Source organism: Clarias gariepinus, chromosome 5, assembly GCF_024256425.1.
Source record: "Clarias gariepinus isolate MV-2021 ecotype Netherlands chromosome 5, CGAR_prim_01v2, whole genome shotgun sequence".
Classification (NCBI taxonomy): domain Eukaryota; kingdom Metazoa; phylum Chordata; class Actinopteri; order Siluriformes; family Clariidae; genus Clarias; species Clarias gariepinus.
In genome coordinates, this window is record NC_071104.1 from 233,471 (window position 1) to 259,985 (window position 26,515).

The 26,515-nt window shown below is 40.3% G+C and overlaps 1 protein-coding gene across 2 annotated transcripts; it reads right to left on the reverse strand.

The window, feature by feature from the left end:
* Window positions 1-374: 374 nt before the first annotated feature.
* LOC128524214 (histone-lysine N-methyltransferase PRDM9-like) lies at window positions 375-24,900 on the reverse strand. Of its 2 annotated transcripts, XM_053496660.1 has the most exons (7): window positions 24,750-24,900; window positions 23,845-23,923; window positions 23,069-23,228; window positions 14,994-15,265; window positions 2,854-2,921; window positions 2,538-2,728; window positions 375-1,835 (listed from the first exon to the last, which is right to left on the reverse strand). In XM_053496660.1, exons 2-7 carry the CDS (start codon window positions 23,911-23,913, stop codon window positions 511-513), a joined length of 2,085 nt encoding a protein of 694 aa, XP_053352635.1. In that variant the 5' UTR covers window positions 23,914-23,923; window positions 24,750-24,900; the 3' UTR covers window positions 375-510. The 2 variants fall into 2 exon arrangements, with proteins under 2 accessions (XP_053352635.1, XP_053352636.1); XM_053496661.1 differs by lacking the exons at window positions 23,845-23,923; window positions 24,750-24,900 and adding an exon at window positions 16,253-16,292 and having other exon boundaries at window positions 23,069-23,196.
* Window positions 24,901-26,515: the final 1,615 nt, after the last annotated feature.

Genomic DNA, 26,515 nt, shown 5'->3' on the forward strand with positions numbered 1-26,515 from the left:
GCTTTTAAATGGAATTGGCCAATAGTGAGTTATGTTGCATTCAAGGTGAAGCTGCAACTTGTGATTTCAAGTTCTGAAGGTGGGATTGTTTTCTCAGCTACCAGTTCTTTCCCCATTTACTGCGTGAAATAGCCACTTACACTTTAAATGGACAAATGTTCCCTTAAGTTAGTTTATAACAGTTTTTGCCTTAGGTCTGTTAATATACAGAGAATCCACATTTTTAAAACTATAACGACTATACTAATCCTTTTTTATTTAAAAAGGAAATCACCAATATTATTTATCTCCAGAGTTATCCAGGTAGCTTGTTGCTAAGCTACTTGCTGTTTCCCCCAGCTAGCTTGTTGCTAAGCTACTTTCTGTTGTTCTCTGTTCTCATGAGGTCTGGGTCAAGGTCTGTCTTGATCAAGACACAAAGCCTTTCCTCCAAAATGAGAACACTGACGTGGGTCCCCATCAGACTAAGATGTTCCCTACAGATGTTTTATTACTTAAAACAACAGGTTTTTACAACTTTAATTCATGCCCCTGAAGTAGTGCACTTGAAGGCCTTAACTGTAACTGAATAATGAACGTCTTTCCAAATTGCGACGAACAACAAGCCTCGTCTGTTGTGCGAGTGCATTTATGTCGTTGGAAACTACTCTGCTGAGTAAAACTCTTCCTGCACTGTGAACACCGATATGGCTTCTCTCCCGTGTGAATGCGCTGGTGAACTTTCAGAGTACTCTGCCGATGGAAACTCTTCCCGCACTGTGAGCAGTGATAAGGTTTCTCCCCTGTGTGAATGCGCTGGTGTTCCTGGAGGTGACTCTGGTAAGTAAAACTCTTTCCACACTGTGAGCAGAGATGTGGCTTCTCTCTCGCGTGACTGCGCTGGTGTTGTAGAGAAAGCGACTGTCTGCCTTGCAAATGTAAATTTGACTCCTCCCCTTTATGAACACGTTGATGTTGTCGGAGATTACCCCTGCTAGAGAAACTCTTCCCACACTGTGTGCAGTGATGCGGCTTTTCTCCGGTGTGAACGCGCTGGTGTTGTAGGAACGCACTCTGATGCGCAAACCTCTTCCCACATTGTAAGCAGTGATACGGCTTCTCCCCCGTGTGAACGCGCTGGTGTCGCTGGAGAAGGTTCTGATAAGTAAAACCCTTTCCACACTGTGAGCAGCGATACGGCTTCTCCTCCGTGTGATTGTGCAGGTGGCGTTGGAAATTGCTGCACTGATGGAAACTCTTCCCACACTGTGAACACTGATATGGCTTTACTCCTGTGTGAATGCGCTTGTGTTGTTGGAAATTACTCTGGTTAGCAAAACTCTTCCCACACTGTGAACACTGATACGGCTTCTCTCCCGTGTGAACACGCTGGTGTCGCTGGAGAAGATTTTGGTAAGTGAAACTCTTCCCACACTGTAAGCAGTGATACGGCTTCTCTCCCGTGTGAATGCGCTCGTGTTTTTGGAAATTGCTCCATTGATAAAAACTCTTCCCACACTGTGAGCAGTGATGTGGCTTTTCTCCTACATGACTGCACGTATGTGTTCTGAGGGCATGCTGATAACCAAAACTTTTTCCACAGTCTGAGCAGTGGTGACTTTCCTTCTGTAGATCACTTGGAGAAGCATCAGAACTAAGAGAACCTGATGATTTTGGCTCACTACCGAATCCTTTAGATGGAATCTGTAGCTCGTATTTAATTTCTTCTGCTTCCTGCAGTCTCACATACTCTTTGCAGTGACATTTCTTGATGTGTTCGTCTAGGGAAATGTGAGATGCGTAGGAAAGAGTACATGTGGAGCAAGAAAAGCCTTGCACATGAGCATTGTTTACATCTGGAGAAGTGAAAGGACAAAAATATCAGAAACAAAATGCACTAAGATTATAAACTGTAAAAGGTTTACAATGTAAATGAATGTTTAGGGTTAAAATTTGAGATTGTTAGCAAGAAGACTAATTTGTAATCCAAGAAACCAAAAACAGAAAATAATTTGGGAATGGTGCTGCTCGTGTATAAATTCACACGCCTTAAGATTTACCAACATGGACTTAAAAAAAAGACCTGTAAGCAGCTACTGATCATGTCTGAAATGGGGAACACATCTACTTATGACAATTCACTCGACACTAATCATACAGTTCCTGAAACAATCGGCACTACCTAATAAAATGTTGCACCCGCTACACCTATTTTAATTACAAGGTGCCGGGCTTTATTTAGTATCTAAAATAATGACGACTATACCAGGTGGTAGACCTACAGTTTTCCTGTTTTTTTTGTTTTTTTTTAAAGTTTTATTCTTGAAGTCTTGGTTCAAAACCTGTTAGTTTATTCAGATATTCTTGTAAAATAATTCTTCTCTAGTTTAAAGGTGTAAATCTTGGGGTTCATGATTTCATGTTAGTCATCATGACTGATTGGATGTCAGTACCTGATCTAGACTGGTGTTGACTAACTGGGCTCCTCCCTTTATACAAATATAACTAAATAGTATTCGATAGGAAGTTTAATTGCAGTATGTACAGAAAGACTTTACCAGTCCTGGAGCACTTTTTGTTCCAGAGGGAGTCAAACACAGGGCTAAGATCTTTGGCGTACTCCCCTTCATACCACACCAACAGCTCCTGTCCTGGTTTAATTGGTCGACAGCAGCGATACAGAATTTCCCCTCGATATTGAAATGCCACAAGATTCTGTTCTTCATCATTACGGGCACAATTTACATACCTTAAAGAATGAGGCAAAGTAAAAATCAGATCAAAGTTACAGACTAAGCATCAGCAAGACATGGTAAAGATCACATTCTTCTAACAATGACTAAACAAAAAACTAACGTCTGGAGTGTTCCTCACCTCATCCAATTTGCATGCATTTCTCTCTTGGCATCTATGTATTCTTCACACTGTCTACTCCTGGATATCTGTAAAAAAAAAAAGACACTTTTTAATTTTTAGTTTTTTACAGACGCTAGGACACATTTCTCAATACTAAGGTCACTTTTGCAAAACTCTTCACACAGTGAGCACAACAGAAGTCCATGTGGGCTAAACTGGGGATCAATTATCATTGTTTTGACACAAAATGCATTCAGTGACTACATCTCTCAAATTTCATCAATTCTTTTCTCACTCAGACACAACAACTGCCAAAAATCTTTATACGTACAGGACATTTAGCACGTGCTTACATACTGTTTTCAAAACTGTTAAACTTATATTCAAAACAATAACATAATGCAAAACTGAAAAAGACAGCAAAATTCAACGGCAATATTTTATTGAAACATATTTAAATCTAAAATGGCAGTTAAACCAGCCACAGCTGATTCTCATTGTAGATGAACATCTACACAGGTGTTACTCTTTCAATTTCATTACAAACGGAGACGACTGCTGAATAGGTTTGTATTGTGATGTGAACATGGACCCAGGCAGAAATAGAGAAGTGGCTGAAAGAGGAAGAAGAGTGTCTGGGAGGGGGCGAGGAATACGTATGCGTGGTGGAAGAAGAATAAGAGGAAGATCAAGAGCTGTAGTCTGAGAAGAGATCAGAGCTACTGTAATTGATCATGTAGTAAATCATGGTCTCCCAATGAGAGAGGCTGGTCAGAGAGTACAGACACATCTGCAGCTCTACAGTGGCGTCTATTGTTAGAGTTTTCCAGCAAACCAACAGGTGAGGTGTATTCTGCATGGGGCGGTGACTCAGTTGCACATTTCAGAAGTAAAAAAACTTTGGTGTAATTGTTTTTGCATGTCTGCTTAGGACTCAACGGTTACCTCACACAGGGGGAAGGGAAAGAATTTTGGAATTACTTAGTGCAAAAAATAAATAAATAAATAAATAAATAAATATAAAATATTGACGAATTCTGCATAATGTCTGATTCATTCCAGTAACATTTAGATATAAACAATATATATTGCAATTATAACAGAAATGTGTCCTTGTTTTACACAAGAAAACACTGTAATGCTACATGTTGTTAGTGATTTTTAAGTCATTGTTTTGTGGGTGACAAAGTGTGTATGTCGGCTGTCGACCTTTGCTAGTGTTCGGGAAGAATACGTTTATTTGAGACCTGAATAAAGTGTTTTGCTAGTTGTAGTGCATTTTGAATGTGAAATGAACTGCTTTGCCAAGCTGAAAGTCAGTTAGGAGAAGTGTGTGAAGAGTTTTGCAAAAGTGACCCAAGTATTGAGAAATGTGTCCTAGCATCTGTAAAAAACTGTAAAGCAATCGATACCTTCAAATTAAAAGAAATGCACCATATTTGAGAAAGGTATTGAGATTTTATTGCACGAGATGGGTAACCCGAACAAGATTACTGATCTGATCAGCTGTGAGGCTCTGTGATGCACGTCCCAATGCAGTGGCTGCAATGAAAGAATAATAATTATCTGAATATCCCCCTTACTGCCCTGATCTGGCCCCATGTAACCTTCATATCCTTGGCCCACTTTAGGAGAGTTTTACTGATCCCTTATATAGAGGCCTAGTTAATCGGTGACAATCCAGAGCCCAGGCCAGGGAGCAGACAAACAGGCTAAACCAACCGTCTGCTAGCTGCACAGAATCGTCACTAAGGGTTTACTGTATTGAGACTGTGTCTGTTCCCCGAACTAAACAAAAATTTACAAAGACTCAGAAATTCTGTTTTAGTAATTAAATAAATATAGAAACCAAAAATTAAAAACACACTAAATACACAGCCGGCACCTCTGATCTGAAGCTAGGACTGTTAAATATTAGATCTCTCGCATCTAAAGCAGTTATTGTTAATGAAATTATCACAGATCAGGAATTTGATATACTCTGTTTAACAGAAACCTGGATTAAACAGGACGAGTATGTAGCTCTAAATGAAGCTAGTCCTCCTGGATACAGCTACATACACCAGCCTCGGTTAACTGGTAGAGGAGGAGGCGTCACAGTTATTCACAATGATAATCTGACTATTGTACAAAAACATTGACTCAAATTTAATGCATTTAAAGTTCTCTTTAAATTTAAGTCAGCTCAGTCAATCCCACTAATCATCATTTACAGACCTCCAGGGCCGTACTCTCAATTTCTCAGTGAATTTGAAGTGTTAATTGCTGGAGACTCTAATATTCATTTTGGAGAATCCAGAAGACAGCATTTATGTCCATACTGGACTCGGGAGGAGTAAATCAGTGTGTAGTAGAACCGACTCATAAAGCAGGTCACACTTTAGATTTAATAATATTGTTCGGATTAAGTATAAGAAATTTATTTACAATTCCACTGTCTGAAGTTATCTTAGATCACTATCTTGTCTCAATTATAGTAATAATTAATTCAATGTTATAGTAATAATGTACGCACAGCGCTGGGTTACCGTATTAAACGTACATTCACATCGACTACCACACATAGCTTTACCAGTTATCTCCCAGAGTTACCAACTTTGATTGGATCACCGTCTGACCCCACAGAACTCAACCAGGCGACTATTTAGAGTCGACATTTCGTTATACCTTAGATAATGTAGCTCCAGTTAAAAGAAAAATGATTAGAGATGTGATGGCCCGCCATCAGCCACACATTAAAGGGTAATATGTGCATTCACACACACATCTACATAAACATGTGCACAGACCCATTCACTGCATTTATTATTTAGTATTTTGTTAAGTTAATTGCTTTGGTATTTATTTATATTAAACAATAAGACAAACACAATTCATTTCATTTAGATATTTATTTATAAGTGCATCATATCTGGGTGGAGTGCACACATCCTAGTTTATGTTGTACTGTATATTTTGAGTAAATATTATTTTTCTGTGAGTTCAAGTTACCATCGGGCTGTTGAGGTGTAAATGGCTGGAACTGCTGCACTGAGCTCTCACTGTGGTTCGTCAACTATTAAGGTCTGGCATGCCGCATCAACCGCGACTATGGTTCCACCAGCCGTACCAACATGTAGACTAACTGTGGGAGGGAACTGGTTGTCTGCCATTTTGTTTGTGCGTATCTATATGTATATGGTTTTGATTTTTTCTTCTTCTGAATGTTCTGTTTTTCAATATCTATTTAATTTATTAGTTATTTAACTGCCCATGTTTGTTAGTTTAGTTGTTTAGTTTGTTGTGATCTTGTGGTTACCCTATGTGTTTAAAAAATGAACTGGTCCATCCCTATAAATGTGTCCCTATTGTGTTGTCTAGGGGTAGAGGGTAGTTGTTTTCATGTTTAGTTTGGTTTAAGTTCTTCCTGCTGGGGTCTGTTGGATTCAGATAAATTCTTCTAAGTTTATTAGTTTGAATTTAACTTTGATTCTTTTGACCTTTTTGAGTAGTTTATTTGATTTAAAATTTGAATATTGCTTTTCTTAAGTTAAATGTACAATTTTAATTTATTAAAACTATCATTTGGGTGAAAGCTTGGTTTTCCACGTCCCCTCATTTATTTGGGCTAAAAAGGCCCTTACAAGAGATAAGAAACTCGCTCCCTGGTATAATGACCACACACAGCCTTTAAAACAAACCGCTCAGAAATTAGAACGCAAATGGCGTCAAACTAAACTGTTAGTATTTCAAATAACATGGAAGGAGAGCATCCTGAACTATAGAAAAGCTCGCAGTGTTGTTAGATCTTTGTATCTCTCCACTCTTACTTGATCATTGACATGTGTGCCGTCACGACTGTTCCGATCTATTTTACTTTGTTTTCATCTTTTAAGTTATCTTTCAGTGACTTTAAACCGACCGATTCATCACCATTGAGTACATTAGGTATGATAGAGACACTCTTGTTCATATTGGTATACAATGTACTCACAATTCAACGTTTTTAACTCCAGATCTGAGCTGGCCGAGTGAGATCCTGAGTGAGAACAAAAGACGTGACGCGAAGCGGCGGCCCAGAGGGAAACAAGCCGGCGTCAGGAACAGGCTGAGAGCCCATGCACACTGGAGAACAAGCTCAATGACCTCAAGGCCAGGGTAAAGTTCGAGAGAGACATTAAAGACTGCAATCTCCTCTGTTTCAGCAAGACATGGCTGAATCCAGCGGTGCTGGTCCACGCCATCCAGCCGGCCGAGGTCTTCTTGGTTCACCGCATGGACAGGACACGGGACTCGGGGAAGTCTTTTATCAACATATCACCTGCCCCACCAGGGGCAAAAAGACACTGAACCACTGTTACACGACAGTCAGGGATGGCTACATGGCACAATCTTGTCCACCGTTTGTGAAATCCGACCATGCCGCCATCTTCCTCATGCCAAAATACAAACAAAGGCTGAAACAGGAAGTTCCGGTTCAGAGGGAGGTCGCGCGCTGGATGGACCAATCGGTGGCCGCGTTACAGGACGCACTTGATGACGCAGACTGGGACATTTTCAGAGACAGCTTCGATGATGACGTCAGCGTGTTTACAGAAGCGGTTGTGGGATTTATTAGGAAACTAGCAGGTGATACCGTGGAGAAAAAGACTATCAGAACGTTTCCCAACCAGAAGCCGTGGGTGGATAAAACCATACGCGATGCTCTGAGATCTCGCACCGCTGCCTACAACGAGGGCCTTGCGTCGGGGGACATGGAACCATACAAGGCTGCGTCATACAACGTCTGGAAGGCGGTGAAAGAGGCGAAGCAGTGCTACGGACGGAAACTAGCAGACGAGCTGAACACTTTCTATGCTCGCTTCGAAACTGCAGCTAAAGACGCAGGCGATGCTAATGCTAGCGACGCCAACGGCAGCAGACAGGAAGGCACTGCCAGCACCGGAAACACATTCATCATCACAGAGCACGATGTGAGGAGAACCTTCAAGAGTGAAAACCAAGAAAGCAGCAGGACCACACGGCATCTCAGGTCGTATTCTCAGAGCCTGCGCAGACCAGCTAGCACCTGTGTTCACAGAGATATTCAACCCCTCTCTATCTCAGTCGGTGAACCCCACATGCTTCAAAGAGTCCATCATTGTTCCTGTTCCGAAGAAACCTTATCCTGCTTCCCCCAATGATTATCGCCCTATAGCCCTCACCTCAGTAGTGATGAAGTGGTCAGTGACGCCTGGTCAAAGACTTCCTCATTTCATCTCTACCAAACACACTGGACCCACTACAGTTCGCCTACCGTCAAAATGAGATGATGTTATCTCTCATCTCCTTCACACATCACTTACTTGGACACTAGAACGGGGAATTATGTTAAAATGCTCTTCATCGACTACAGCTCAGCATTCAACACATTCCCTCCACACTCACCACCAAGCTGAAGCACATGGGACTCAACTCATCTCTGTGCCAGTGGATCTCTAATTTTCTAACCGGCAGACCTCAGGCAGAAAGGATGGGTGGACATGTCTCAGCCTCCCTCACTCTCAGCACTGGAGCCCGCCAGGGTTGTGTTCTAAGCCCCCTGCTGTACTCTTTGTACACATGACTGTGTGGCCACTTCCAGCTCCACCACCATCATTATGTTTGCTGATGACACCGTCGTGGTGGGCCTGATCTCTGACAACAAGGAGTCGGCCTAACTAGAGGAGATTGGGAATCTGGAGAACTAGTGCCAGAGGAACAACCTCCTTCAAAACGTCAGTAAGACAAAGGAGTTGATAGTGGACTTCAGCATTAAGCAGGAGAGGAACTACCAGACCCCCATTATGAACGAGAGCCCAGTGGGGAGAAAGGAGAGCTACAAATACCTCGATGTTTACATCAGGCAAGACCTGTTATGGTCCTGTCACATCAACACCGTGGTGAAAAAGGCCCGACAGCGTCACTACACACTTAAACTTAAATAATTATTTTGACTGTGTAAAGCTGCTTTGTGGCAATGAAAATAGCTAAAAGCGCTATACAAATAAAATTGAATTGAATTGAACTACCACCTCAGACGCTTGAGAGACTTCAGACTGCCCTCCAAGGTGCTCAGGAACTTATACTCCTGCACCATAGAGAGCATCTTGAAGGGAAACATCTCAACCTGGTTTGGAAACAGCACCATGTAGCTCCCTGACCTGCACTCAATCTACAACAAGCGTTGCTGGACCAAGGCCAGGAAGATTGTGAAGGACCTCAGCCATCCCAACAATGGACTGTTGTCTCTGTTGAGGTCAGGAAAGCGATTCCGCTCCCTGAAGGCCAACACAGAGAGACTGAGGGGGAGCTTCTTCCCGCAGGCAATACGGCCTCTTAATCAGTACACCACACAGTACTGATCCATTTTGCACATCCACACGGTTTTGCACTCACTGTTGACATTCTGGACATTCACTTACACTAGTGACCACTGCACAACTACACATTTGTGGACATTAGTTAAATTATCACAAGTCACTTTAAATATGTCACTTTCAAGCATATTTGAAATAGTGGACGTTCTGTTACCCGGATGCACAGTCACTTTAAACACTTTAAATCTGTGACATTTCTATTTAAACTCAATTTATATTCAACCTCATTCCCACACATACAGTCCTAAATTCTATATCTCTGTATTGCAGAGCTGTTCTCATTTTCCATATTTTTCATATATTTTTCATATATGTTTCTTATATTGTATATTTGGTCCTGTACAGTACAGCTGTCTCTTATTCTTCTATATTTTTCATATATTTCTGTTATATTGCATAGTTTGTACTTTATAGTTATGTTATTTTAATTCTATGTTTTGTTTTATTCTTTCTTAGTTAAATTTACCTTCTGTTTCATATTTATTTTCTATTTCAAAGTCTTTTATTTTAAGGTCACAAGCAGTTGTCTAAGCATTTCAATGCATATCATACTGTGTATGACTGTCCATTAAATTGTCCGTGACAGAGTCACGTGATGTCAAGTTGGGAAATGGCAGCACGCTAGAGCACGGCCCTGGATACCCACCAGTAATTACATTACTTAGGATATTTGCTTCGCAAATTCACACAAATTTCGATTGATAATTTACTTCTTACTTGAAGTAAATAACAGACGACAAGATGACATCTTCCAAGCAGGCAATTCGAGGGGTTCAAACACGCCTAAAAACAACGAGCGCAGAAGCTAGCGACTCCCCGTCGCCAGAGTCAAGTAAAGTTAATCAAAACCCGAATTTGAAAGATCTTTTTGCCGAAATTAGCAAAATGAACTCTACTTTACAAGGGGTAGCAAGTGATGTGGTCACTATTAAAGCGACCACTACGGAACTTAAAGATGCGATTAGCTCCGTGCAGGCCCGACTCGATGAAGCGGAGTCTCGTATTTCGCACGTGGAGGATGTATCGAATCGTCTGGAGGGTGATAGCGAGAGGATGGTGAAACTTGTGGACGAGCTTTGGAATAAAACCGAGGACTTAGAAAACCGTAGCCGACGGAATAACATTAAAATACTCGGCCTTAAACAGGGGAAAGAAGCAGGCTACAAAATGAACGAGTACGTGCTTAAGATCCTTTCAGAGGGCTTCGGGTTGATGGGACTGAAGTTCGAGATAGAGCGCAGTCACCGGAGTTTCGGACCTAAGCCTAACGATGATCAACGTCCCCGAGTAGTGATGGTGAAATTTCTGCGTTATACCGCGAGGGAGAGAGTCTTGGCAGAAGCAAAAAAGAGCAAAGGATTAAAATGGGAAGACTGCAAGCTGTCCTTTTTTGAGGATATGTCGAGGGAGAGAGCAATGATGAGGAAAAAATTCTCCACAGCGAAGAAGTTACTTTGGGACCACAAGGTTCGACATACGCTGGTTCATCCAGCGACACTTAAGTTTACTTGGAAGGGGAAGAAACGGGGTTTACAGATCACATGGAAGCAGAAAGGTATATAAAGGATCACATCCAGACACAAAGAGGTAATGAGTAAATCACTGGAAATATGTAAGTCGAAGTATTATGAGACATGATTCAGAAGGTGGGTCCGGGAAAGCTTTGGGGTCTGTCTTCCCGAGTTAGCATGTGCGCTGACTATGAGCATCACGGACCAAAAGGTCTCACCCACAATCGGGTTTCTGTCCCTTAAGGACAGTGTTTTTTGTTTACATTCTTCTTTCTTTTTCGAATTTTTTGTATGCATTTTAAGGTTCTGTTGTTCACAAAAATGGTGGAAGTTTATCCGTTGGTTTTTACTCAGATGTGACAGTGAGGATAATACCAGTTTATATGTTAAAGGGTTATTTTACCTTCTTATTTGGAGCACAGCAAGGAAGTTGTCATGGAGCACATTAGGTGCAAAGTATTATATTTTATTAGTGTGGGATGGATAGGCAAATTACAAATATTATAACTTGGAATATAAATGTATGTGGGTCACCTGTTAAAAGGAAGAAAATACTTACATATCTTAAGCTAAAGAAAGTTGATATTGCATTTTTGCAAGAAACACATTTTAAGGACGAAAGGGAAGCTTTGAAATTAAGACGGGATTGGGTCGGTCATGTTTTTCACAATTCGGTATCAAGCAAGAGAAGCGGAGTAGTTATTCTAGTGAGAAAAAAAGTAAATTTTGTATTAGCAAAGCAACATAAAGACAAGGACGGCCGTATACTCTGCATAGAAGCTAAGCTTAATGATGTTCAAGTAGTGCTGTGCAATATATATGCACCAAATAAGGAGGAGCCTGAATTTTTTTTACAAAGTAAACAAAATATTGGCTAATCTCAAGGGATACATTATACAGTATGAGGAGGTTATTACATCTGATATGGATGAATCATTCTAATTTAGACCCAATTGCGGCAATATCCCTAGATGCGGAAAAAGCCTTTGACAGGGTGGAGTGGGGGTTTCTGTTTGCTGCCTTAGAGAAATATGGTTTTGGTTCAGGTTTTGTGAAGTGGGTTAAAATTCTCTACTCCAACCCTAAAGCAGCTATAATAACTAATGGAATAACTTCTTCTTTTTTTTATTTGTCTAGGTCCACCCGTCAAGGCTGCCCTCTCAGTCCATTACTTTTTATATTAGTTTTAGAACCGCTTGCGTCAATGATTAGAGAAGACCCAAGAATTAAAGGCATATTTGCTGGGGAAAGAGAACACAAATTATTATTATATGCTGATGACATATTGCTTTTAGTTAAAGAACCAACGTGTTCCTTACCAGCACTTTTTAATGTGATTGAATCTTATTCAAAATTTTCAGGATATAAAATAAACTGGCATAAGTCAGAGGCTATGCCTGTATCACAAGCATGTTTCTCTTCCTCAGTGAACACATTTAAATTCAAATGGATGAATAAAGGAATTAAATATTTGGGCATCAATTTGAGCCCTAATTTAGATAAGATATTGTATTTAAATATGGAACCTTTGTTGCAGAAAATACAGAAAAAATTAGATAGTTGGAAAAAACTTATGTTAACTTTATGGGGGAAGATTAATATAATAAAGATGGTGGTAGTGCCACAGTTTAATTACATATCAGGAATGTTACCATGCCTCCTCAGATATATACACAGTATAATGCTATGATTAAGAATTTTTTATGGGAAGGTAAAAGACCCAGGATTGGGGTAAATAAATTATGGTTGCCTAGAGACATGGGAGGCTTAGCATTACCTAATGTAGAGCTCTATAAAATAGCATTTGAAATCTCTAAGCTCGCTAGACATTGGGGGAATGAGGATTCAGATTTAGATTGGGTATTGATAGAACGACAACTTACTTCCCCTTTCAGGCCAATAGAGGCTCTTTCCCAAAATTCAGAGGGGGATTTAAAACACCCAATGAACAACCCAATACTGCGTCATTCTAAAGAGGTGTGGAAAATTGCCCACAAAAAATGTCGGATTTCTTACTGGTGTCAACATTACTCTTCAATATGGAATAACCCTTACATTAGAGTTGGTAAAAAGCCCTTGTTTTGGGGACAGTGGTTTAGAAACGGAATACGTACACTAAAGGATTTATTTAGTAATAATACGCTTTTGTCTTTTAATAATCTAAAAGAAAAATTTCAGTTAGAAGGCCGTGATCAATTCTGGAAATACTTACAAATTAGGCACTGCTTGATGGTAAAGGTTCCCATGGAACAAAATAAAAATGTTTTAGAAAATTTCCTTGAACTACCAAGACCTGTCCAAAGGGCATCTAAATTTTACCAACTCTGTTTAAGGATCAATGACAATAACTGTGAAAACCTAAGACTGATTTGGCAGAGAGACATCGATAGTGACATAGATAAAGACACCTGGAAGAGAATTTTGTCCAACAGTGGAAAGTATATAAAAGAAGCAAGAGGCAAATTTATTCAATATAAGGTATTACATAGGTATTATTACACACCAGTTCGAATGGGTTGTAGGGAAGATAATAAATGCTGGAAATGTAAAGAAGAAAATGGTACATATATGCATGCTCTATGGGAATGTTCAAAGATTCAACCTTTTTGGAAAGCTGTGTTAAAATATGTAGGAGAATGTTTGGGAATTGATATTCCAGTATCACCCAGGATATGTTTGTTGGGAGATAAATCAGAGATCTTACAGATCAAAAACATTGAGTTCTCTCTTATTACAGTGGGTGTAGTCACAGCAATACGACTGATACTTAAATTTTGGAAAGATATTCAATGTCCTACAATTAAAATGTGGATTGAATTTATGACTGAGAATGTATCATATGAAAAACTGCTAGCCAAATTGAATCAAAATTATAAAGATGTGGAAATATGGGAGAAATTTATTCAGACTGTAGTTTCTAAGGATGACTGATAATAGATCCATGTTTAGATTATAACTTGCTTAATCTGTGGTGCTTTACAGTGGTATTTCTGGTTATTACTCGGTGATCACCATTATTGTGTAAGTTTTTTTTTGTTTGTTTGTTTTTTTTGTTTGTTTTTGTGTTTGTTTTGTAAATAGTACATTAACCTAGTTGTTGTTGGATTTTTGTACTTGTATGTTATGTTTAAGAAAACCAATAAAAACTTCATTTTCAAAAAAAAAAAAAAATTGTCCGTGACAATTAAAATTTAAATTTGTATCTCTTCACTCTTGTGAAATCAATTTCTCTCTCCACTCTTATGTACTGTAGCCAAATCAACTAGAAACAAGACCACTGCAGGAATCTCCATAACAACAACATACAGTAGTGACGACTTTATGAACTTTTTCAATAACAAAATCATAAATATTAGAAAATTCAGGCTTTGAAACCAGACAATTTAAGCGATACAAATGATAAACTAACCACATCACATCAGAACCTTTACCTTTACCAGAATGCTTTACTCTCCTTGAAGAGAATAAACTGATTTTACTTATCTCTTCTTTAAAATCAACCTGTGTATTAAGATCCTATACCAAGACATTATCTCAAGCAGATAGTCAGAATCAAAATTTGGTTTTTATTCGCCAAGTATGTTGAGACACACATAAATTTTTAAATACTACTATTGATGTATAAAGCATTAAATGGTCTCGCGCCGCAGTATCTGAGCAAACTGCTAGTGTCCTACCGCCACGCCTACTACATTGCCTAACAAACTGGACTCCATATGAACTTCTCCACATCTCCTGTTATACTGAACTTCCAGCCTCCTAACACACAGTATGAGTGCAGATCAATCCCTGCTATCCGTTATCACCCAGATGAGGATGGGTTCCCTTTTGAGTCTGGTTCCTGTCAAGGTTTCTTCCTATTACCATCTCAGGGAGTTTATCCCTCAACACCGTCGCCCTCGGCTTGTTCATCAGGGACGATCTGATCATTCTGATTCACATATATTTTCCATATTTTATACACTTTTTTATAATTTTATTTTGATTGTGTAAAGCTGCTTTGCGACAATGACAATTGTTAAAAGCGCTATACAAATAAAATTGGAAAAAATTAATATAGTATTAAACATTTCTTATTTCATCAAAAAATAGGTCTTTTTAATATTACTATTATTACCCATGTACTTGGTGTCTCCACGCACCACTAGCAAAATGAATGGTATTGTTTAGAGTTAGTTACTTTTATGTATTGGTATCAATTTTGCTACTTGCTACAAAATCTAATATGCAAGTTTTAAAATACTTTATGATAAACTCATGATAAACTCACCACCCAGGAGTATTCACTGTCCATGCCTTCCTCTTTGGTTACCAGCTCTCCCTGGTAGGGTCCGAAGTGTGCACCTACTGGAACTGTCTCCCCTTTATTAAACACTCCCAGGCCTGCATCAGGACTACTGGACTCCTGAATCTCTAACTCAGGAGGAAGAGTTTGTCTGGCTCGGTCAGGGACTCCCATCGGTACAGGATTATCAGCGATGAACACTGGCGGCCCGTGAACTTCACATTTGTTGAAGAAGAAAGATTTGCAAACCTCACAGTCTGGGAGTAGAGAGAAAAAGTATTTTATCTTTTTTTTTTCAAATATATCAGGGCATAGATATACAGTGGGGAAATAAGTATTTGAATCATAACATTTGTATCATGTGCTTTTTCTGTATTTTTGGTTAATATTCTGTCTCAATCCTTTAGCATAAACCTATGATAAAAATTATAGACCCTTCATTTCTTTGTAAGTGGGCAAACTTAGAAAATCTGTAGGGATCAAATACTTATTTCCCCCCACTGTACATACGCATTATTATTGTATAAAACCATGCATGGGGGGGAATATTTTATATATATATATATATATATATATATATATATATACACACATATATATACACACACACACACACACACACACAAACAAACATCTTTCTTTGAAAAACATTGTTTAAAAAAAAAAAGATAGGGAGACAGTTGGATATTCCACCTTCAACATTGCATAACATAATTAAAAGATTCAAGGAATCTGCAGAAATTTCAGTGGGTAAAGCACAAGGGCGGAAGCCTAAGCTGAACAACAGTGAACACAATACGTAGTTACATCCACCAGCCCTATGTAAACAGTGTCCAGAAGCGCCGTCGACCTCTCTGGACTCAGAGGCATCTGGGATGGACCATCACACAGTGGTAACACACTGTTACCAGCAACAAGTCCAAAAGCCAGGGTTGTCATGGTATGGGGTTGTGTCAGGGCCCTTGGCAAAGGTAACTTGCACTTCTGTGATGGCACCATTAATGCTGAAAAGTACATAAAGATTTTGGAGCACAATATTCTGCCTTCAAGAAGATATCTTTTCCAAAAACTCACATGCATATTTCAATGAGACAATGCAAAACCACATTCTGCACATTACAAAGTCCTGGCTGCGGAGGAAGAGGATACGGGTACTTGACTGGCCTGCCTGCAGTCCCAACCGGTCTCCAATAGAGACTTTGAAGCGCAAAATGTGACAATGAAGACCCAGTACTGTTGCTCACCTTAAGACTTGTTTGCAGGAAGAATGGGACAAAATTATACCTGAAACACAACATAATAATATTAACAGCAACTATTTTTGTTAAGTTTTTCATACTATTGGACTTCGCCTTTTTTCCATTATTTTCGCTTTTTGGAGAATGCGCAAGTTTCTTCGTCTAAGAACAACAAACGGATTTCAGCTTAGAACAACTAAACTCCGACTCAGGTACGATATAATTGATAATATTCAGCTCGTTCAGTGTGTAGAGTGCAGGATGTTTAGACATTCTTCCTCCATCGTTAGTGGTGATTTTACTTGTGATAGGTGTGTGTTAGTGAGCACTCTGACGGAGAAGATATCAGCGTTAGAGGAGCGCATCCAGACTACAGAGAGGGTTAGAGAGTGTGAGAGCAGTGTTATTCCCGTAGCGGACAGTCTGGGTGCCGCAGGCGGAGATAACCAGCCCCCGACTCCGGCATTAGAGCCCTCACAGCGGGGCGAGTGGGTGACGAACCGACGGCATACTCGTTCAACCAAAGCTAACGCTAAGGCTAGCCCACCGGAGCACACCTCTTCTGCGCTTCAAATTCAAATTCAAATTTTATTTGTCACATACACAGTCATACACAGTACGAAATGTAGTTAAATGCTTATACGACTGCCAGTGACCTTAAAAGAGAATTAAAGTTTACAAATAAGAAATAAATATGAATAAAAGAAATACGATAGAAAATTAAATAGAAAAATTAAATTAAACTAGGAAAAATAGAACTAAAAATAAAAATAGAAATATGATGTACATAAAAATAGAAATATACTGTACAAATTAAAATATACTGTACTGGGTGTGCAAATATGCATAGAACAAAGTGTCTTTGTGCAGAGGTTATTAAAGTGTATTTGTGCACTGGTCCAGGATGTAAACGTAAACATGTAGTGTAGTTGTGAAGGTAGGTGTGCAAAGTTATTAAAGTGTCTTTGTGCACTGGTCCAGGATGTAAACGTACAACATGTAGTGTAGATATGAAGGAAGGTGTGCGTGTAATTGTCCATAGTGTCCATGGATGTAAAAAGATTGACTGATTTGGTCAATTATGAAAAGATTGTGTTAGTTCTGCATAGTGGTGTGGTTGTGGTTAAGAGACCTTATCGCCTGCGGAAAGAAGCTCCTCCTCAGTCTCTCTGTGTTGGCCTTCAGGGAGCGGAATCGCTTCCCAGACCGCAACAGAGTAAACAGTCCGTTATTGGGGTGGCTGAGGTCCTTCACGATCTTCCTGGCCTTGGTCAAGCACCGCTTGCTGTAGATCGAGTGCAGGTCAGGGAGCTCGATGCGGATGATGCGCTCAGTTGATCGCACCACCCTCTGTAGAGCTCGTCTGTCCTGCATGGTGCTGTTCCCGAACCAGGTCGTGATATTTCCCGTCAGGATGCTCTCTATGGTGCAGGAGTATAAATTCCTGAGCACCTTGGAGGGCAGTCTAAAGTCTCTCAAGCGTCTGAGGTGGTAGAGACGCTGCCGGGCCTTTTTTACCACGGTGTTGATGTGACAGGACCATGCCAGGTCCTGCGTGATGTGAACACCGAGGTATCTGAAGCTGTCCACTCTCTCCACTGGGCTCCTGTTGATGACGGGGGTCTGGTAGTTCCTCACCTGCTTTGTACTGAAGTCCACTATCAGCTCCTTTGTCTTACTGACGTTCAGGAGGAGATTGTTTCTCTGGCACCAGCTCTCCAGATTTCCAACCTCCTCCAGGTAGGCCGTCTCATCGTTGTTCGTGATCAGGCCCACCACAACAGTGTCGTCAGCAAACTTGATGATGGTGGTGGAGTTGATAGTGGCCACGCAGTCGTGGGTGTACAGAGAGTACAGCAGGGGGCTCAGAACACAACCCTGGGGGGCTCCAGTGCTGAGAGTGAGGGAGGCTAAGACATGTCCGCCCATCCTTACTGCCTGTGGTCTGCCAGTCAGAAAATTGTAGATCCACTGACACATTGATGAGCTGAGTCCCAGGTGCTCCAGCTTGGTGGTAAGTGTGGAGGGAATTATGGTATTAAATGCAGAACTGTAGTCGATGAAGAGCATTTTCACATAATTCCCCCTCCGAGTGTCCAGGTGAGTGAGAGATGCTTCACGTGTCCAACAGGTTTGCTCTCCTCAGTGATGCACCCGCTGAGAAACCTAAAAGAGCTCTGGTTATGGGAGACTCTATACTGAGACATGTGACATTAGCCAGGCCTTTAGGGGCGCCAGCGGCAGTGGTTAGGTGTATCCCGGGAGCCAGAGCACGGGACATAGCAGGTAATCTTAGGGCTCTAGGACAGCATAGGTTCTCTAAGATAGTGGTACATGCTGGAGCTAATGATATACGCAAGTAAAAATAGTAAGAATAACTTTACAGAGGTGGTTAAATTAGTTAATGTGATGTCCGATGAGGTAGTATGCTCTGGTCCCGTCCCAATGAGACGTGGCGACATAGCTTACAGCAGGTTATGGTCGCTGAACCGCTAGATGTCCAGGTGGTGCTCTGAAAACAACGTGGGCTTCATAGACAATTGAAAGACCTTTGAGGGCAAAGCTGGCCTGTTAGGGCGGGACGGTGTCCATCCCACTCGGGAAGGTGCTGCTCTCATTTCCTGTAGTATAGCTCATAGTCTCAGAAGAGGCCTAGTTAACAGGTGACAATCCAGAGCCCAGGCCAGGGAGCAGACAGACAGGCTAAACCAACCGTCTGCTAGCTGCATAGAGTCGTCACTCAGGGTTCACTCTATTGAGACTGTGTCTGTTCCCCGAGCTAAACACAAATTTAGAAAGACTCAGAATGTCTGTTTTAGTAATTTAATTAACATAGATACCACAAACTCAGATCATCCTGAATGCGCAGCCGGCACCTCTGATCTGAAGCTAGGACTGTTAAATATTAGATCTCTCACATCTAAAGCAGTTATAGTTAATGAAATTATCACAGATCAGAAATTTGATATTCTCTGTTTAACAGAAACCTGGATTAAACAGGACGAGTATGTGGCTCCAAATGAAGCTAGTCCTCCTGGATACAGCTACATACACCAGCCTCGGTTAACTGGTAGAGGAGGAGGCGTCGCAGTTATTCACAATGATAATCTGACTATTGTATAAAAACACGGACACAAATTAAACTCATTTGAAGTTCTCTATAATAACATAAGTGTAGCTACAAATATGAAGTCAGCTCAGTTGATCCCGATAATCATCATTTACAGACCTCCAGGGCCGTACTCTGAATTTTTTAGTGAATTTGCAGATTTCCTCTCAAACCTAGTCGTTTCTGTAGACAAAGTGTTAATTGCTGGAGATTTTAATATTCATTTTGAAAACCCAGAAGACCCTCTGAGAACAGCATTTATGTCCATACTGGACTCGGTAGGAGTAAATCAGTGTGTAGTAGGACCCACTCATAAAGCAGGTCACACTTTAGATTTAATAATATTATTCGGATTAAGTATAAAAAATTTATTCGGAATTCCACTGTGTAAAGTTAGCTCAGATCACTATCTTGTCTCAATTAAAGTGTGTATAGTTATAATGTACGCACAGCACCCGCACTACCGTATGAAACGTACATTCACATCAACTACCAAACAGAGTTTTATCAGTAATCTCCCAGAGTTAACAACTTTGATTGGATCACCGTCTGACACCACAGAACTCGATCAGGCGACTGAATATTTAGAGTCGACATTTCACTATACCTTAGATAATGTAGCTACCGTCAAAACAAAAATTATTAGAGATAAGAAACTCGCTCCCTGGTATAACGATCACACGCGCACTTTAAAACAGACCGCTCGGAAATTAGAACGTAAATGGCGTTAAACTAAATTGTTAGTATTTCAAATAGCATGGAAGGAGAGCATCCTGAACTATAGAAAAGCTCTTAGCGTAGCTAGATCAACGTATCTCTCCACTCTTATAAAAAATAACAAAAATAATCCTAGATTCTTATTTAATACCCTAGCCAAATCAACTAGAAATAAGACCACTGCAGAAATCTCCACAACAAAATTGTGCAATGGTGAGGACTTTATGAACTATTTTAATAATAAAATTGTAAATATTAGGCATAAAATTGGGGCTTTGAAACCGGACAATGTAGTTGATGCAGATGTTAATCTAGCCATGTCAGATCAGAACCTAGAACACTTTACTCCCCTTAAAGAGAATGAACTAATTTCACTCGACCCCTGTCAGCTGTCCAGTTACAGGCCAATATCAAATCTCCCCTTTATCTCTAAGATTCTGGAAAAGATATTAGCGGAGCAGCTATGCTCATATCTACATAGAAATGGCATACATGAACTGTATCAGTCAGGATTTGGGCCTCATCACAGCACAGAGACAGCACTCGTTAAAGTAGTAAATGACCTCCTATTGGCCTCTGATCAGGGTTGTGTCACTATACTTGTGTTACTCGACCTCAGTGCAGTGATCATAGTTTTCTCCTTCACAGATTAGAAAATGTAGTAGGAATTAAGGGTACAGCCCTCTCCTGGCTCTCCTGGATCTATTTAACAGATCGTTATCAGTATGGTGATTATTCTGCATGTTCTCTAGTGGAGTTTGCCGTTCCGCAGGGTTCAGTTTTAGGTCCAATGCTTTTTTCCCTATATATGCTTCCTCTAGGCAACATAATCCGTAAACATGGTATTAGTTTTTTATTGTTATGCTGACGACACACAGTTATATGTCAGAAACCAGATGAGAAAAACCATCTTACTAAAGTTGAGCAATGTGATCAGGACATAAGAGATTGGATGTTAATTAACTTCCTTCTGCTTAATCCTGATAAGACAGAAGTTCTAGTCATAGGACCGCATTCAGCTAGAAGTAAGATTTAAGATCGTCACTTTAGATCGCCTTTCTGTTCCATCGAGTGCAACAGTAAAAGACCTCGGTGTGATTATAGATTCCAGCCTTTCATTTGAAGCTCATGTATATAATATTATCAGGATAGCATTCTTTCACCTCAGAAATATTGCCAAGATAAGAAATATACTGTCGCTAAACAATGCAGAAAAACTAGTTCATGCTTTTATCACCTCTAGGTTGGACTATTGTAATGCCTTACTGTCTGGTTGTTCAACTGGATGCATAAACAAGCTTCAGCAGCAGCGAGAGTCCTCACTAGAACCAGAAGATATGAGCACCTCACCCCTATCTTATCTTCACTTCATTGGCTCCCTGTGAAATTTTGCATTGATTTTAAAATACTACTCTTGACGTATAAAGCATTAAATGGTCTCGCGCCGCAGTACCTGAGCAAACTGCTAGTGTCTTACGAACCGCCACGCCTACTTCGATCAAAGGATGCAGGCTGCTTGTCAGTACCGCGTATTATGAAAAATACAGCTGGGGGCAGAGCTTTTTCTTACAAAGCCCCAAAATTATGGAATAGTCTTCCAAATAGTATTCGGGACTCAGACACAGTCTCAGTGTTTAAGTCCAGGCTAAAAACCTATTTATTTAATCAAGCATGTTTTTAAATAAGTTTGTCTTGGATAAAGGGGCAGATCTTGGGGACTCATGGACGTAGAGTATTATGGTGAACTGGTATGTTTAGATGCTGTCCTCCACACTCTCATTGATCACTCAGGTTTGCTGACGGTGAGGTGATTGGTTGCTTTACATCTCAGGGAGCCCTCATGTTTGTTTCTCCTTCTGGCTCTCCCTTTTAGTTATGCTGTTATAGTTAGTCCTGCTGGAGTCTTTGCTTGCACTCTACACCAAATATGCATTCACATTATACATTATGTGACTGCGACCATACCTAACTGTTATCTCTCCTCTTCTGCTCTCCCCTCTTCTGTTCTCTCTCCCCCTCTCTCTCTATGTCGAGCTACACATGTCGTTCCTGAGCTGCCAGTGATCCAGACTCCCTCTGCCCTCCAGACCTGTCTGACCCATCCTGGTGCCCCGCTTCTAGTTGGAGATCTCGTCATATGGATGCCCCGTGTGTCTCTTTGGGATGCATCTGGTGTCTGTTTCACTTTACCATAAAGACGGTTCTGGCCTCGACTGGTGTTGACAGCTGTTTTTCTGAGGATTTGACTTGGCTGCGGTTGGTCGATAGTTCAAGATTGCAATTATCTCCAATAACTACCTGGACTCCATATTTACATCAATTAACATCACCTGTTATAGCTGAACTGGCTGCCACCTAACACACTGTATAAATGCAGATCATTTACTGCTTTCTGTTTCACCCAGATGAGGATGGGTTCCCTGTTGAGTCTGGTTCCTCTCAAGGTTTCCTCCTATTACCATCTCAGGGAGTTTTTCCTTGCCACTGTCGCCCGCGGCTTGCTCATCAAAGACGATCTGCTCATATTGATTCATGCACACTTACATTCCATACAGACTTAAATAATTTTTTTGAGTGTGTAAAGCTGCTTTGCGACAATGACAATTGTTAAAAGCACTATACAAATAAAATGTAATTGAATTGAAACACATCGTCACTTGGTGTCTTCAGTCCCTAAATGTTTTTTAAGTGTTCAAAATATTCACTGTTTTAAATAGATAGATGGATAGATAGATAGATAGATAGATAGATAGATAGATAGATAGATAGATAGCAACTTTATTAATCCCGATAGAAATTTTAATTTTATTTTGGATAGAAATTAGATATGGCGTTGGTTGAGTCGGAGAGCCTAACTAAAGCCTGACAGTTACTTTAACCTAAAAATTATTTTGACAAAACAAACAACCCCTACTGTATTTTAGTACCTAGGTGGTGTGTGGTGTGGAGTAAAGAGTGAGAGTGTTAATGAGCTCCAGAGAGGTCTGATGTCTTACAGAGCAGGTCTTTACACCCAGGATCTTCCTCTTTAATGCAGATATCTTTGGGTGTGGTGTCGAGGTCGTCTCCACGGCTGCAGATGTTCAGCTCCAGCGTCTCCTCTTTCTTCACACAGATTTCTGACACTGAAGCATTGGCTTTCATGTCCTCACACCGCTAAACATCAAACAACAATCACACATGGTGAAGTAATTTCCTGCTTTCCCTGACAATCTTCTGCTCCACACTACAGTTCGGTAGGTAGTGATATTGTATAAAGTCAAAGATAAAGAAGAAATAAAGGTATTCACACCCCATAAACTTTTCTACATTTTATCACGTTACAAGCACAAACGTAAATGTGTTTCATTGGGATTTTATGGCACGGATGACAACAAAGTGGCACTGAGTTGTGAAGTGGAAGAAAAACAATAACTTTTTTTGACAAATAAATATGTGAAAAGTGTGGCGCGCATTTGTATTTAGTCCCGTTTTTCATTATTATATTTATAAAATAAAATTGATAATATTATAAGCAAAACTTAAACTTCGGTATCGTTATAAAAATACTTTAGTCTTTCTACTTCTGAGGAAACTGTAGTATTTGTAAGAGGGGAAATGAGGTTGCTGCTGAGGTTGTTACATAAACAACACAATATTTAGTCGCTTTAGTCACCTTGCAGCCTGTCGCAGTAAAACATTTCTTCACATTTCTTTCATTTAATCCACATTATTTAATAGGACATTATTTAATAGGACTTTTTCTGTACCGCAGCTTATCATTAAGTCTTACCTGTGAGGGAGGAGCATCAGGAGCCCGAGAGTTCCTGGAGAAGCACTGTCTGTCTCCTGCTGAACTCATTAGAACACCTCTAAACACAGATTATTATTATTAATACTATTCTTCAGAACAACACCAAGTTTATTTAAATACTTTAAGCATACATATAAACTGTCCTCCGAGTGGCGCAGTGGTAAAGTGCTCTGATCTCTAAAGATCTGATTGGCCGAGCTCTCTCAGGGGGAGGAGTGAGAGGTACTCAGTGCTCCCACATTAATCACGGCTCTACAGCCAATCAGGGCGTCTGTGAGCTCGCGCGAGCGGAGGGAGCGGATAGCACTGTCCTCCGAGTGTGTTACGCCTCGCCCAACGGTGTGTGAGCGAGCAGCTCGATAAGATGCGGTCAACTGGCGTCACGCGGTTTGGAGGAAGAGAGAGTCCTCGCCCTCCCCACTGAGTGGTATCGATAGTATTAATGTGGAGCCCCCTAGTGACGGGGAGGAATCGAACACGACTAAATTAGGGGAGAAAATTCAGGGGGAAATCCAAAAAACACATACATAGAAACATTTTATTCACAATAATCAAACACAAAGACTGAAGTCTAAATCTCTTCTTACACACGACTGTTGTTTATCTGTTTTTTTTCATGTTTAATGTTTCTAGGTGGTAATTATTATATAATAAAACGTCTAGAATTGCTTTTAACATTCATGCCAATGAAAGCCTTCTGAAGTGAACTGAGTGAGAGCTATCAGATGAAGCACACACACTACTGAATCTAATGGTAAATAAACACACACTCCGTCTTTCAGTCCTCACGAGCTGTACACGGATCAGTACTCTGATCAACACTGCGTCTACTGGCGCTGCTTCCGTGTCACGTGACACTGGTCTCGCGCTTCGGTAGAACTTACCGCAGGGTTTAAAGCTGGTTTAATTCCTCTGACACGGACCGCGCGCGCTTCAATTCCTCACTCTGTCACATCTAACGGAAACTACGGTCACTGTCGTAAACACGTCAATCTAATCCGGTTCCGTTCGCTAATAGTCCTCATGCGAGCAGCGGCTTTTTCTTCGCCAGTTTTCTGAAGTCCCGTTAGCGCCACCACGTGTCCTGGAGTCTCAGCGTGCAGAAGGAATAGTCTATTACAATTAAAAACGTCATTTTAAAATAGTGTAATAATTAGAGTTTGTTCTTTTTATTTAAAACTTGTATTCGTTATTTACATTTTTCATTTTATTACTCTCATTTCTATTTATTTGTTATTTTATAATTTTAAGCATTGTTAAATGTTTATAAAAACAAAGTCTGTATCAACCCCATACAGTAACCCTGACCCCATCTGTCCTGGGGTTCAGAGGATATATATATATACAGTATATACAGTATATACCTAGATCTATCACTACACTACATGACATCCCTTTAATAATATACTAAGAGAAAATTAGTCCCAGTTAATGTATCTATTACCAATGACTTACAACATCTCAATTATCTTCGGAAATAAAGAATTAGCAAAAAAAAAAATGATTTTTGCTTATAATTTTTAAATAATGACACTGATTATTTTATATAGATTATTTGTTTCATTCAACAAGTATGTAAAAAAGACTATAAGATGAGAAACTGTACAATACAATACAAAAGTGTAAGTGTAGTGTCCGAGACTGGATCCTTACTCTGGGTCTAACAGCGGAACTAACACACCGCTCACAGCGTTTTTAGGAGAAAATGATAAAGGGCTCAGTCTCTCTCCTAGAAAACATTTCAGGCACAAGCGGCAGGAGGATGAAGGTTTTGTGCACGCACACACACACACACACACACACACACACACACTAAAACTTTGATTATGGTGGGTAGTGACGAGTTACATTTACTCTGTTACATTAACTTGAGTAACCTTTTGAGGGGAAAAAGGACTTCTATGAGTCGTTTTACTGAACAATACTTTATACTTTTACTTGTGTAGGTTTGTGAAGAAGAAACGCTACTCTCACTCCGCTACATTCGGCTACACTCGACTCGTTACTCTTTTTTAAACCATTTATTCTACACAGAAGATTTTCTTTAACTTTGCCAGAGAAATGCAGCTGGTGGATCGACCACATGACTGTGTCTCACCAATCAGACGCAATAACAATAACCACATGTAGTCACATGACCACACACAAACTGAAGGCATAGCGGACAAAAATCTTCAGCTGTGGTAGACAGGCGATGAAAACATAAAATTAGCAGAGGCGTCGGTCTCCAATGCTACAACAGAAGAGGATGGACAGCGCCGGCTGCGTATACAAAACATGTTTCACTGCAAATGAAAAACTTCATCCTGCGGCGTCTCCTCTATCTAACAAAACACACACACACTTCAGCACATAAAAACTCAACATCTAACCCTCTGGTTCTCAAAGTGTGTGGCGCCACCCTAGTGGGGAATACAGGCATGACAGGTGAGGCGCAATCAACGGGAGGGAATTAGTGGAAAATAATAGGACAGTACCTATTTTAATTCATGCTTTTCTTTATTGACAATAAACATCGGAGACTCGAAACTAAACAATCACACGCAAAGAAATGGATCATTAATACAAGTAAATTAAAATAAAAAGTGGAACCATAGTGCAACAATAACGGTTTAACGTCGGCATGTTAATTGCCGAGGACCAATATATA

Excerpts from the sequence above, each read along its gene's own strand:
- LOC128524214 (XM_053496660.1), bottom strand. The coding sequence starts at position 23,913 with ATGAGTTCAGCAGGAGACAGACAGTGCTTCTCCAGGAACTCTCGGGCT. Across the intron at positions 15,266-23,068 it reads TGGGTGTAAAGACCTGCTCT|ACTGTGAGGTTTGCAAATCT; the intron begins GTAAGACATCAG and ends CTCTACTCCCAG. Across the intron at positions 1,836-2,537 it reads CAAAAAGTGCTCCAGGACTG|ATGTAAACAATGCTCATGTG; the intron begins GTAAAGTCTTTC and ends TCACTTCTCCAG.